At 40.5% G+C, this 13,648-nt stretch overlaps 1 protein-coding gene across 1 annotated transcript in view; it reads left to right on the top strand.

Moving 5' to 3' along the window:
* The window catches only part of thsd7aa (thrombospondin, type I, domain containing 7Aa), a 192,683-nt gene that overhangs the window by 152,922 nt on the left and 26,113 nt on the right, over nucleotides 1-13,648 (top strand). Inside the window, exons 21-24 of the mRNA XM_078267643.1 lie at nucleotides 237-354; nucleotides 7,925-8,070; nucleotides 8,883-9,057; nucleotides 13,222-13,395. Of these exons, the coding sequence (XP_078123769.1) occupies nucleotides 237-354; nucleotides 7,925-8,070; nucleotides 8,883-9,057; nucleotides 13,222-13,395 (613 nt within the window). The remainder of the gene's footprint in view (nucleotides 1-236; nucleotides 355-7,924; nucleotides 8,071-8,882; nucleotides 9,058-13,221; nucleotides 13,396-13,648) is intronic.

Here is a 13,648-nt window from a genome sequence, read left to right as displayed (position 1 = left end):
GTTAAAACATATGGAAACAGCTAAATGAGAATAAGTGAGATAAAATACAATCATAAAAGTCAAGTGCAGTGTAAAAAAATGAACAATTCCTTTAAAAAGGCAGCATCAAAAAGAAAAGTCTGAGCTGAGTGTGTGGTTCATGAAACGTGAATGCCGCTTCTCTATGTAAATAAACATGAATAAATATAAAGAGGAATAAACATAAAGAGGAAATAAAAACCTGTTTTCTCTTGCAGCTGGGCCTGGAGAGAAAGTGGCAGATGAATGCTTCCTGTGTTGTGGAATGTCCTGTCAACTGCCAGCTGTCTGACTGGTCACCATGGTCTCAGTGCACCCACCCCTGTGGGCTGGCAGGTATGTGTGTGTAGTTCCATCCATACCACAGTAACCTTGTGCTTGGTCATGCTGAGGTTGAGTCTGTCCCAGAACAGATGACTGCATCTTATCCCCTGAAAATGGGGGTTTGAATTTTCGTCTACATCTGGTGTGATTTCACTTAGGTGAGAACACTCAGTGGCTATGAGCAACCACAGGGTGATCTGATTCTGTCTGGCACTAGACAAATCCAACTTATTCATTCTCTGATTATAACTTACCATTTCCATCACCGTGTAGTACAAAACTGTGTTATTTATGACAGATAATGTGCAGTTTTTGTCCGGTGCAGGTCCATAATGCAGGACACCAGGACTCTTGACTATGGAATGAATTACTTAATTTGCCGGTTTATGTGAATTCAAGTTTACAGCTCTTGTGTTTTGTGGGACTCCTTTACGTACATGAAACAACTGATCATTGTCTGGTTTGGTCGAGACCAAGGTAAAACTGAGAGATGAGACAGAGTAGCCCCCATCCAACCCTTGCACTGTACTCCACCTGTAACAGTTGATCCCAATAGTCACAATACATAGTGCTTGTTGCCATGTTTGTTGATCAGAAAAAGGCATCCTTAAGTTTTGCATTTCCTCAAAGTTGAGATTGACTTTAAGTCAGGGTTGAACAAGTAAAACACCACGTCAGACAACTAAATATAACAATCCACTTTCCCATTTAGGCAAGCTAAAATAATGATATATATAAAATATAAAATAAAATAAAACAAAAAAATCAAAATCAAAAATGATGTAATCGTTCTCTTGCCCCCCTCACTTTGCCAACGTGGGAGAATGCTTGTTGAATGATTTGATTTAAATGTGCCAGTTGGCCAATCAAGAATTAAGTTGAGAAAGTTTCAAGCGTCCCCGGAAAAAAGTTTGAGTTCTAGGCAGAAAAAAGTGGATCATTTTGCAAAGAAATGTCTTCAATCAGAATTATTATTTGATAACCATTAATAAAAAAAACTATTTGTAAAGGGGCCAGTAAAAAAGTAATGTTAAACCCTGCTTTAAGCAAACATGGACGAGTAGTCATTAAAGTGCTCAAAAAATATGAAAATTTAAACAATGCCATGACTTCCATCTGCTAAGGAAAATTGTGTGATGTAATTGAAACCCTTAACTTATTTTTCCACTCTTTAGGCCAAATAATTGGTATAATACATCTTTTAACATTGAGGGTTTAAAATGTTTCATGTGGTTCACTAATGTGAATTGTTCAGAGGGGGTTTAAAGGTGCATCATAGGTGTTAAGAGTCTTTATTCTTTTACAAAGTAAACAGACACTCACTCAATAACAGCAGAAGTCTAGGATGCTGTTCTTAAGGCCATAGTGTTACACAAAAAATGAACTTTGGAGAAAATAGAATAACCAGAGCCTGAGATATTGTGACATTTTAACCCCACTTTAGGTCAACCTCGAATTAACAATACATTTCCAATTATGCAACCAATAGCATTTTTTTCAGTAGACCCTGCCTGTCTGATAAATATCCATGTCTTCAAACTCTTTAAAACTAATGCAGGCTTTCTTTTAAAAATCTATGTCCACGCCCAACCTGAGCTATAAAAAGTCTGGTGACATCAGGAGGACATTTTTATCAGACTTGACATTGCAATTTTCACTGGCTGAATAGTATGTAATCCTTATATGTAAAACCTTTAAGACATTCCCATACTGCAGTCATACTTTAACACTAATTATTACATGGGAAGGATCAAGTTGCTGGATGCTATTTGGGTTTCAGAAATGAAATACTTTAGTGGAGAAATCAATATAACGTTATCAATGTAACGTCCATCTAGCTGCTCTGTAGCGTTATATCACAAGATCTCTATCAGCAGATGCAGTTTGCCCCCATTGCTGTGGAATAGTAGATGTTTTAAAATTAAATTTTTCCAGAGGTTCAAAGGTTACAGTATTGGAAATAGCATATAAGGTATAATATGTACGATTTTACAAAACAAACAACAACGTATAGATTAATACAACAGTAATCACTCTGCTCTGTGTCATCTTAGTGTGGGAAGTGTGTGCAGATGAGCAGTGTTTGGCTTCCCTCCCTGGTACCAGCGCACAGAGCTCATCTCTATATTTACACAGCTTGTCTATTTTCTTTCTCTAACAGCAGTTATGGGCCCTGCAATGGTTAAAAACTACCTAGACCTGTGTAAAAAACGAGTGCAATCTTTTTAAAAGTGATTAAAATAAATACCTCATTGTCCAAGATGCAATGCGAGGCAGCAGAGCAACCATATTAAAGGAAATCAATCAAATCAATGTGTATCCAGGATCCTGTAGTTAAGACAATTCAGTTAATTCATTCAATACCGGCACGACCTCTGGCTCACCTGGTGGCGTGTGCGCCCCATGTAGGCTCAGTGCTTGGCGGTGGCCCTGGTTTGAATCCGGCCTGCGGTTCTTTGCTGCGTGTCATCCCCTCTCTCTCCCCCCTTTCCTGTCTCTCTACTGTTTGTCTATATCCACAACGTTCCACTTCCGGGATTGCTATTGTTCTGCCGGAAATTCCGCCGGATGTCACTCTTTTTGGATGTCCTGTTACCTTCCACTTTTCTGTCCAATCTGAGTTTTCTGTTGCATGACTAAAACAACCTTTGAATTTACAGACGTTCCACCAAAATGCGTTCCTTCCTGAGGCTATTTTGCAGCAGCAGCGTTGCTCCGCTCATGCTTAGCACCGCCCAAGACGACTGTGATTGGTTTGAAGAAATGCCATTAAACGAGATCAGGTTTTTCTCCCATCCCAGAATGCTGTGTGGACTAGTCAGACCCTGACAATGAGAGACAACTCTACTGTTACTATCTTATAAAATCAAATGCTCCCCAAAAAATCTTAATCTTAATTCATTCAGTATCACGTATTGGCAAAACTCAATGCACACAGTAAAGCTGGCACCCAACCACACAGAGTCTGTGAAGCAGGTAAAACCCCCGCTCCATGCTTGCTTTACGTGACGCGTCATATGTGGGACAATGTAAGTTCCCTTTAGTATCCCTTTAACTACATTCAGAGGGACCCAGACAAATGGGGTCAGCGAGATTATTTTGAAGTATTCCAAAAGTAAATCCAAAGTATTTTGTATACTTTACTTGAGTAATCTAATGGAATACATATACATATTACATTTTACAGCATGTATACAGTAATCTGCAGTGGAATCGTTTTAAAAGTCACCCTCCCAATACTGGTGAGCCACCACTGCGGAAGGTTGGCAGTGATCAGCTCTCAGTTGTCGGCCTCTCTTACGGTAATGGTGGAAACCAGAAACGCTTTATGATGTGAGAAACAATGGTGTTATAGCCCTAAACCAACTGAGTGATGGATAATAATCTCCTTGCATGTAATTCCATAGGATCAGGCCATTGATTGGCGGTCCATTACGAGTGTGTGCTCTGGGGCTCAGGGAGCACTCTGCTCTCCACCAGTCCTTGAGAAGAGCAGCAGCCAGAAGCAACAAGAGCAAATAGTAGATATGAAACCAATACAGGCTTTAGCTACTGTGGTAACCTTAATCTGTCCCCAGGCGATACAGATTTATTTCCTTGTATGGAGGAACAGCTGGTAGGCCAAAGCAACAGAGGGCCTCCTCGCTTTTCTTCCTGTGTTTCTTTTTATCTCCAGGCTGGCTGCGAGGACATACTTTCCTAGAAGAGTTCATTCCTGTTCTTGAGCCAGGAATAGCAATGAGCTGAATTTGTGATTTCAAGCATACCTGGAAGCAGCAAAATGCTGTTATCAATCAGGCGATGTAAAAACAGCTATTTTCCTAGATGTGTCCAACCTGTGTGCATAAATAACCATGGCTTTGTGTGTTCTCCAGCCAAACACTGATAGTGACATCTGGCACAGGCTTCTCTTTTCCCCAGCAGCACTCACTGCCACCCACTGCTCAACCCCAAATGCTGCCATGGCCTCCCGCAGGGAGACCACAGAAGCAGAAGAATCGTAATGGAGGACGATGACTGGTTTCTGTCGACATAAGACGCTAGCATCTTCTGCAAAGAAACCAGTGAATGAAGCAGCACACAGACATGGCGGTGGAGATGGTGAACTTTGATTAGAAATCTGGGGCCCACAGAGATTTGTGTAGGATGTTTAATCAAATCCTAACAGTCATGGGGGATGCTTAGTCCCGGATGCAGCGACAGTGCCCTTCCAAAATAAATAGCAGAGATAGCGGAAGGAGAGGGACATTAACGGATGTCAGGCTTTAATCCCAGAACTGTACATCCGTTACGCCAGACTAGTGTACAGATAACTACTAATTAATGTGTTAATTACCGAGCTTAAAATGTGTTTGTATTTTTGAACTTGGACAGAGCCATGCGAGCTGTTGACTCCTTGCTCTAGTTAAGGACGTTGATATACATTTTCTCTTCTTACTTTCGGCAAGAAGGTGAATATGTGTATTTCCCCCAATGTTGAAGTATTTCTTAGTTGTTAAGGGTTTTGCTCCCTTTGGAGAAAGGCAAACTGACTGTAGAGGACAAGTACGACAGGCCTTTTTTTTTTTAATCGTCGCCCTGCTACGTCCGGCTACGCCCTGCTACGCCCTGCAGTGCCCTGCTACGCCACGAACTACAACAACTACTATTTCTAGTCATAGTTCCATTATCTTTATTAATGTTAAATCACTTGTATGCACCGCTTAAGGTCAAATCTGTTCTTACAACTTCTTATTGTTTTATAGTCACAGAGGATTTTAGAAGCTTCCTTTATTTATGCACATTGGTTGGTTTGTTGGAAGATGTACCAGCACCTGGTGAGACCTGCTGCTGGGGAAACATCACCCAGGGACTTGTTTCTGACAGTGTTCAACATCACGTGGAGTGTTACGGGACTTGGCAATAACAACCCTGGAAATCATATCAATTAATCCTGCCATACCATATTTGAATAATGATAGTTAATAATCTCTCTTAAAAAATGCCTAGAGCTCTGAGAATGATCTTTTAGAATTAGATCAAACACTTTTAACATGTATTGTCTCCATTTAAAAGAATACTATCTAAATAGAATACTAAATAATAATTGATCATCATTTAAATCAGTATTAATGCCAATATGCTTTACAAAATCTACCTTTAAATGTACAAAGTTCTGTGGATTTTGAGACCTACTTTTCTATTATTGCTGACTGTAGTATATGTTTTAGGTTGCACGGTGGACAGAAACCACATGCATTCCCTTTGAGACAGCAGTTAATAGAGAGTTTTCTCACATCCCTCCCCTGGGGCACTTTGTTAAAATGCAGAGTGAATTTGGTAAATGGCACTCCTACCATCCTGCCCACTCGTATCCCCCAGCCTATAAGACAGCCCCTTGTTTCATTTTAACACAACAAAGGAATCTGAATATTTTAAAAATGGCTACAGGGAGTATGATGAAGCCTCAAAATTGCACCATATATCAAATAAGCTAAAAGAGAAGTGTTAAATTATCACCCTGACACAGAAGAAAATGAAAGGAGAATCCAGACTTTATTCCTTAGAAAATAAGGGTACATATGAGTAACTTGAGAAATTCACCCAGATGTAGAGTAGAAATGGTACCAAAAAAGAACCACTACAGTGGAGGTCAAGACTCAGATGCAGTCCAGTTGACTATGACACTACACAGTTACCTTGTAACCAACCACAGTGTTCCTCTGGTGGCTACTGTGCAACTTACACTTAAATTGCCAAATCGTAGCCTTTATTTAACTCATCTACAGAGGGAACTAGGTCTTTATTTCTACTATAACAAATGTGATTTTTCTTTACATTCAAAGCTTCCATTGAGAGATTTTTTTAACGAAGCTGCGAATATCTATATATTTTATGACATCCGGCTCTCCGTGCCACAGAGCTTCAGAGAGCCGGGGTTGAGAGCAGGCGGGCTGGCAGGTGCCAGATCTGTGCAGAGCACTGGAACAAAAACACAGACACATCACAGACAGTATGATAATAACATCCAAAACGCAAGATTCACTCTCAGTGGTTTCAGAACCGAAACGGACCTGTCTGTTATTTGAAAGCTGGGACCCGGACCCGGGAGACACAGACCCGATGGCACAGATTTCACAGCTGATTATAATTAACAAGTTGTCGTTTATTTTGTCTGTTTTTGGATTAGCCGACGTAAGGCACTGCCAATGTGGCGACGGCCGGAACCATCGGGAGCCCCACCCTTTGTGCTTCATTTTGGCTCTTCAGAAACCTATGGGTGAAGTCACAGAGACTACGTCCATGTTTTATACAGTCTATGCCTGTGACTCGCATAACCCTGTTGATGTGTCCTCCTTAGCTAACATGTAGTACCTACAGGAATCGTTGTTTTCACCTGTTGATTCTGACAGGAACCACTAAGTTTCTGTCTGGGTGGCTGGGGCCCCCTCCCTTTTGTCCTCCCTCTCTCTTGCAGGGGCACATTGCAGAAGACCACTAATTTGTATTGATATGTGTGTGATTCTTATGTCATAATGGTAGGTCATAACATGATTGCCATCTGTGAGCCACTTTAAGTTTTTTTTAATTCAATTCATCAGGTTTCATTCAATGGGTGGTATCAGATGTTTGGTTTAGTTCTGCAAGTGAGAGAGCCCAAATTTATTTTAAATGTGGAAGAATTAGTTACGTGTGAAGCAAATAACATTAACTATGTTAAAGAAAGTTACAGGGAATATCAAACAGGAAAGTTGTATTGGTGGGAAGAGTAACTTTCTGCGACAGTGACATTGGACCCCCTGGACAACAAGAAGAAACACAAAGGCTAGGGCTACACAATAAATCACAATTTTACCAAAATCGCAATATGGACAATGCAATATCAAGAGACAGATGTGTTGCATGTTCTGGCAATTTTTCAGTAAATGAACTGTCGATGATCCAGACTACATTCGGATTAATATACATTCTTCAATTACAGAAGTCATCGCATTGGTGAGGTGCCTCTTTAAGTTAAACTGATATACCTTTACCTTTACATTTTATGCCTTTACATTTGCATCATCTTTTTCATTTTTTCTGTGTTGTGAGTATGATATGACAGAAAATGTTCATTATGCTGAATGAACCATGTGAACTAGAGTGATTTCACTCTACAATGTTTTTTTACTTGGCCTTTATTTATTCATGTTGGCCGTCATGTGAGTGAATCTACTGTAGCTCCAGTGGTAGACGGCCCAAAGGTGGGCGCCTGGGTAGCTCACCTGGTAGAGAGTGCCGACCCCTATACAGAGGCTCACTCCTCAATGCAGCGACCGCGGGTTTGGGTTCGAACCTGCAGTCCTTTGCTGCATGTCATTACTCTTCCTTCTCCCCTTTCATGTCTAAGCTGTCCTGTCACAAATAAAGGCCTAAAATGCCAAAAAAAAAGGCCTAGAGGTCACATTGACAGAGAATATAGTATTCCAAATCATTTGAAACATTCATACTCTTCCAGCTGCTCCGACCTGTCTTCCTCATCTCAGTCAACGTCCTTATAAATGAATAATTCATTTTTTTCTTTCTTTTTTATTATTTTTTCTTTTTATCTGCTGTTCTGCAGGCAAGCTGTGGCGGAGGCGGACAGTGATCCAGGCTCCCCAGGGCGACGGGAGGCCCTGTCCGTCCCAGATGGAGCAGTGGAAGCCCTGCCTGGTGAAGCCCTGCTACAGTTGGAGATACAGCGCCTGGTCTGACTGCAAGTCTGAGGTCAGTTGGCTTCCATCCCTCTTTCTGTTAGAAAACTCCGTCACGTTTGGCCAATATTGTCTGAGCAGCTTCACTACACTATTGGGACAGTTGTAGTTTTTCCTTCATCAGCATCAGTATATAGACTTGTTGAAGAAATTCGGCATGAGGAAATAACATTTAAGGGAGTTTGTGTGTGACTATAGAGATCTTTACATTATTCTGTTCACATAAGTTATAAATATTAAATATATATTGGGGTTTTAAGGTCAAATCCGAAACATATAAATATTTCTATTAACCTTTAAAATCCCATATCAATACACCCAGATACATTTTTACAATTACAGTATATACTGTAGCAATGAATAATGTAACATGTGCATAATGTGATAGTGAAACAAGGTGTACTTACAATACATTCCCATAATATTATCTTACAAACTGGCATTTATTACTGAACATGGGCTGTGAGAGATTTTTTAACTGCTATGTCATAATGGCTAATAATATAACCAAAAAAAATCAATGAAAGAAAGAGAGAGAGAGAGAAGCGGTGGTCAAGCGATCTAGAAATTGAAGGAGAGAAAGCACCGAACAAAGCAGTGAATCGGAGGAATAAAACATTATTTTCTCATTGTTTCATGGCGGTTGCGTTCTGAACTCCCATCAATGCACAACCCTGCGGGAAGGTACCGCATTGCCCGATTTTGTGTGAATGCAGGAAGAGTCTCTGCAAATCACTCATGTGAAATAACCCAAACTGTACTAACTTTAGCTAAGAAAAAAAGCTTGACTCATACAGTATATTTATTTCTTCTCTGTTCCATTAGGGGGCGAGGTGTGGAGAAGGCCTGCGCTTCAGGAATGTGTCATGCTTCGTGTCGAATGGCTCAGGTCAGCAGGACAGCATCCTGGTGGATGATGAGCTGTGTGGAGATTTGGAGCCCTCAGTGGATGGAGACACACAGATCGTTCTGCAGGAAACCTGTACTGTACCCTGTCCAGGTAAGAAGATAATACAGGCTGCTACAGGGAGAGAGAGGGAGGTCCCAGAGTAGTGAAATAAAAGTTTACAGGTTTAATCACAGCAAAACTCCTCACACCAAACAACAAAACTATCCCTGCTTACTCTAAAGGAGTATTTCAAATTATTACAACTTACTCTTATGCACTTTTGGCCATCGTTCCAATCAGTAATAAAAAAAATAAACCGTAGTACTCAGAGTACAGAGATCCAGTCTAGAAACACGAGCAGTCAGACGATCCCCCAGGTTAGCCAAACCGAAAGATCCAAGCTGTATTATCATGTGAGTTCCTCTTGACTACCTAGCTTACTGCATTCTTGCCATATCATGAAATCACACCAAAATCCATATGGTCAGGCTTCAAGTAATGCCATTTTGTCCAAACTAACAGTAGTTTGGACCAATCAGCATCCTAAAAGAAGCTACTAGCAGCTTCGTGTAGTTGTGTGTGACAACGCAACACATTCTCACTCCCTGCGTAAAATACAGACCCTTGGCCAGGTGCCTTTGGCATTGTTATTGACGCTAAAAGTCTCCTTTAGCGTCATATCTAAAGAAGATTTATCTAAAGGAGCTTGGATGGGACTATTCGCGTTACTTTGGACGCTCTGTGTCGGGACGTACATTTAACTGGCATGCGGCACTTATGCGAGGAACATAGATATGAATTTTCAGCGTGATATCGCCAGCGTATCAAGTGATATCTAACATTATTCCAGCATTTATCTTATAAAACTGTAAATATAATAATAAAAAGAGGAATAAATAATGGTAAACCAAATGTTACACCAAACATTCAACTAAATATTGCACCTTCGATTAATTGCGGCCTTCACGATAAGCTAATCGCATCCTTTCAAATCGCAATTTCGATTCATCGTTATTTCAAGCCCTATTTCAAGCACTGTGAAAGCTACGGTTCAATGTTCTGCCATTATTTTTTAAACACAGAACTATAAATAATTCGTTCTAAAGTCAAATTGGGAATGTACATTGAAGAAAATGATGCTGTTTTTTCATATTTCACAATGCCAATCAGGTAGAATTATTTGATGGATGTATCAAAACTGTTATGAGGAGTTTTGATACATCCATGTGTTTGTATGAGGGTGTTTGACCATCTTCATAGTGCTTATCTGGGGTTATACTGCAGAAATTGAATGCGGCAGAACATTTTCCACATTCAGCCCTTTCAGCTAGTTGTGTGTGGAGGATTTTCTGCATTTGATCCACCTGTTGCTGTCTGCTGGATAGACACTGTACATTTTTATTAAACATTGTACATGTTTCAATCAGCCACTGTTAAAATGTACAAATGTCAATTTGAAGGCATACACTGTTTGCATCGATCAACTAGTCGTAGCGTGTGTGCTCACATTGAATTCCTCCTCAGCACTGCTGCGGTCCAATCACAATTGCCTTGGGTGGTGCTAAGCCCCGGACACAATAACGGTGCCTCTGCTAAATCGCCTCAGGAAGAAACTTGTTTTGGTGGAACATGTGGACGTTCAAAAGTAGTTTTAGTCGTGCAACAGAAAACTCCGACTGGACAGATAGTCTAGCTAGCTGTCTGGATTACGAACGTCGTCATCGAGAGCTTATTCCACAGTGTCTGCCAGGATAAACCAGCTGATGTTGTCTACTGGATAGACATACATATAGTATAAATATAACGGTATTCACTATTTCACTACAGTGTTTCGATCTCTAGTACCACCTATAGCGATTATTCCAGGCTTTCACAATAACAACAAAGACCTGGCAGTTGAAGCACTTACTGTTGAGTGTGTTTGATTGTAGGAGCTTCAAGAGCTCCAGAGTGTGCCACACAATGCAGCGCTGATGTTAACAGGTGGGAGGAAGAGAGCTGAGGACAATGCCGCAAGCTTTTACAGAGCAGATAACAGATGTTTGTGGCAGGCAACTTTTATTATGCCAAAATAAAGCTTTCAGTTGCTATCAAGCTGCGGAAAAAAGAAAAAAAAAAGAAAAGAAAAAAAAAACTGGCTGGTTACAGCAGCTACACTGTGTGTGTATAGTATTTGTTCAAGCATGTGCGTACATGTGTATACTTACACTGACTGCTCCAGCTTGGATTGTGTGTGGGTGTAATCAGCCTATAATCAAGTTAAGTTGCTTAGTGGAGACTACAAGGTCAAAGAGGATCCTCAGATGTGGTTCCTGCTTCTGTCCATTCTGATTACTTCAAAAAGAAAACCATTCACTCTGATGGAAACCCATTTTTAATAGAAATGTGATTTTACAATTCTTCTTCACTACCTGATTTAGTTATGTATTGGATGGGAGGCTTCATGATTAATTGAATGTGCAGAAATGTGCTCACATTAACCTTGGCATTACAGAGGGAGCAGAGTAATCTATTTAATTAAGGAGAATCTTCTCTTGCTGAATCTTCTCTTTGCTGAGAATATCATTCTTCTGGGCAGGTGATCGTAATGACAACTGAATCAGGGTTTTGGTAGGAAAATATCTGAGAGGAGGCATTTTCATTTTGATTTCACTTCAGTGTATGCTTTTGACCATTGTCACAGCCTTCCACTGCCAGTGAGTGAAGTGGACATTTGAATGGATATACCTGCACCTGAATGAAACATGGCATATCTCCTGTGACATTTTAGAAAGATCACATTTTTATTTATTTTTTATTCCTATCTATCCAGGTCAGTCAATTGAGAACAACTTCTCATTTGCAACGACGACCTGTCACATTCACACAGTTCCATATTCATACCTGGAAGCTGCCCCGTACAACCACAGTCTGATCTGCTGGCCACTCTGCAGCGTTTCTTTTTGGGGGGGGGGTTAAGGGCCTTGCTCAAGGGCACCTCAGTGGTGGTAATGAGGGAGGGACAAGCGCTGCTCTTTCACTTCTTCACCCAGATTTATCCTGTCGTCTGGGGGTTGAATCAACGACGTAACAAGAAAGAATGAGAAATAAAAATCCAATATAATTTAGTTTTCCTGTTTTGCCTCAGTTTTCAAATATTCCATGGTTCAGGGCAAAAATGTAGTATGTAACGATGTCAATCAATCTACTAGTCCTCATAGTACTTGACTCTGATTGGCTGAAGTGCTGATTGGAGGCCAGTTCAAATACTGAAACTTGGCATAATTAGATGCTTTTAATAGTGCAGGGAAAATCAGTTTTTTCTAATTCCCATACTTTATAAGCATATTCTATATTATAGTAAGCTTCCCTATTTCCTGCTCTGCTACTGTTTTAATTTGTTGTTAACGCAAACTCAACACTTCCTCCTTCTTTAGCTGTTGTCTTAATACATTCAGCATATGTACATTTCCACAGCACTGATTCTATCAGTACAACAGTCCTGTCATGTTCACCACTCAGCTGCTCTCACTTTCTCTTTTTAACAGCCATACTGTTTCTCTTCACTACTTCTCTTCAATCATCTTAAAAGTCCAGCATCTCATAAGACGGAATTCCTCCCTCTCTGTTTTTTAATATATAAAATCTGCAGGAAGTTCTGTGGTAGTAATGAATTTAGACGTCTGACCAAAAAAAGGCTCAAGGTTCACTGAGTGGTATTTTTCTATGCTTTCAACCACATCTTCGTCAGTCGATGCCCTCGGCTCGGTTGTCATGGAAATAGCTCAGCTGTCGTCACTTTTCCAAAGTCGATGTGATGCGGTTGAAAGCTTAGAAAAATCTGAGTTATTGTTTTTTGCCAAACTACTGTTTACAATGTTAAGAATGAACTTACAATCGCACATGTAGACATCTACTGTGTTGTATTTCATTGAAGGTAGCTTAACAGTGAGTTAACAGTGAGCAAAGTAGAAGCAAGAGGAATTGATTAGTGAAATCAGAGTATAGTTAATTCAACACCCTCTCAGTGTTTTTTTTACCTGGCCTTTATAAGCTACCCGTCTGTATTTGTTAATGCTTGCAGCTTGTCACAACTCCAATTACACAAATATGTGTAATTGTCAGCTGTTGTCAATTCAAAAAGAATGATGGTACAGGTGATTCAGGCTTAAAAACATGAATTATGGCGACACTAAATGCACTTGCTTTCCCTTCAGCAAAAACACTGTTATGTTCCTTTCAATGCAGCACAGTGATTTAGAGTTTTATTTGCTGAACTCTCTGTATGTTCTGTAGGAGAGTGCTACCTGACAGACTGGACAGTTTGGAGTCCGTGCCAGCTAAGCTGCGTGAGTGGGGATGACCTGGGTTTTGGCTCAGTCCAGGTGCGGTCCCGAGCCGTGGTGGCCCAGGATCCAGAAAACCTGCTGCAGTGTCCAGAACAGGAGCTGGAGGCTCGGCCGTGTACAGGTCAGTCTGGCAGAGTCCTGCTTGAACTCAAAATGACACTAAAGACATTCACAGAGGCATATTACAGGAGTGCATGTTGTAGCTACAGCAGGAGCCATTTTAGCTCTTAAAAAAGAAAAAAATTGTGTTAGTCTTTTGTATGCTAAGGAGTCTCTAGGAATATCACAACATCGTGAAACTAAACCCAGCATCTGGATGCCTAGATCATTCAGAAAAAGTAGGTTTTCTTAGAATTGATGGTGTCTTTCTAGTT

This window comes from Sander vitreus, chromosome 14 (assembly GCF_031162955.1).
Source record: "Sander vitreus isolate 19-12246 chromosome 14, sanVit1, whole genome shotgun sequence".
Lineage (NCBI taxonomy): Eukaryota > Metazoa > Chordata > Actinopteri > Perciformes > Percidae > Sander > Sander vitreus.
The sequence above is the reverse complement of the archived record's forward strand: the minus strand, read 5'-3'. Positions and strand labels throughout refer to the sequence as shown.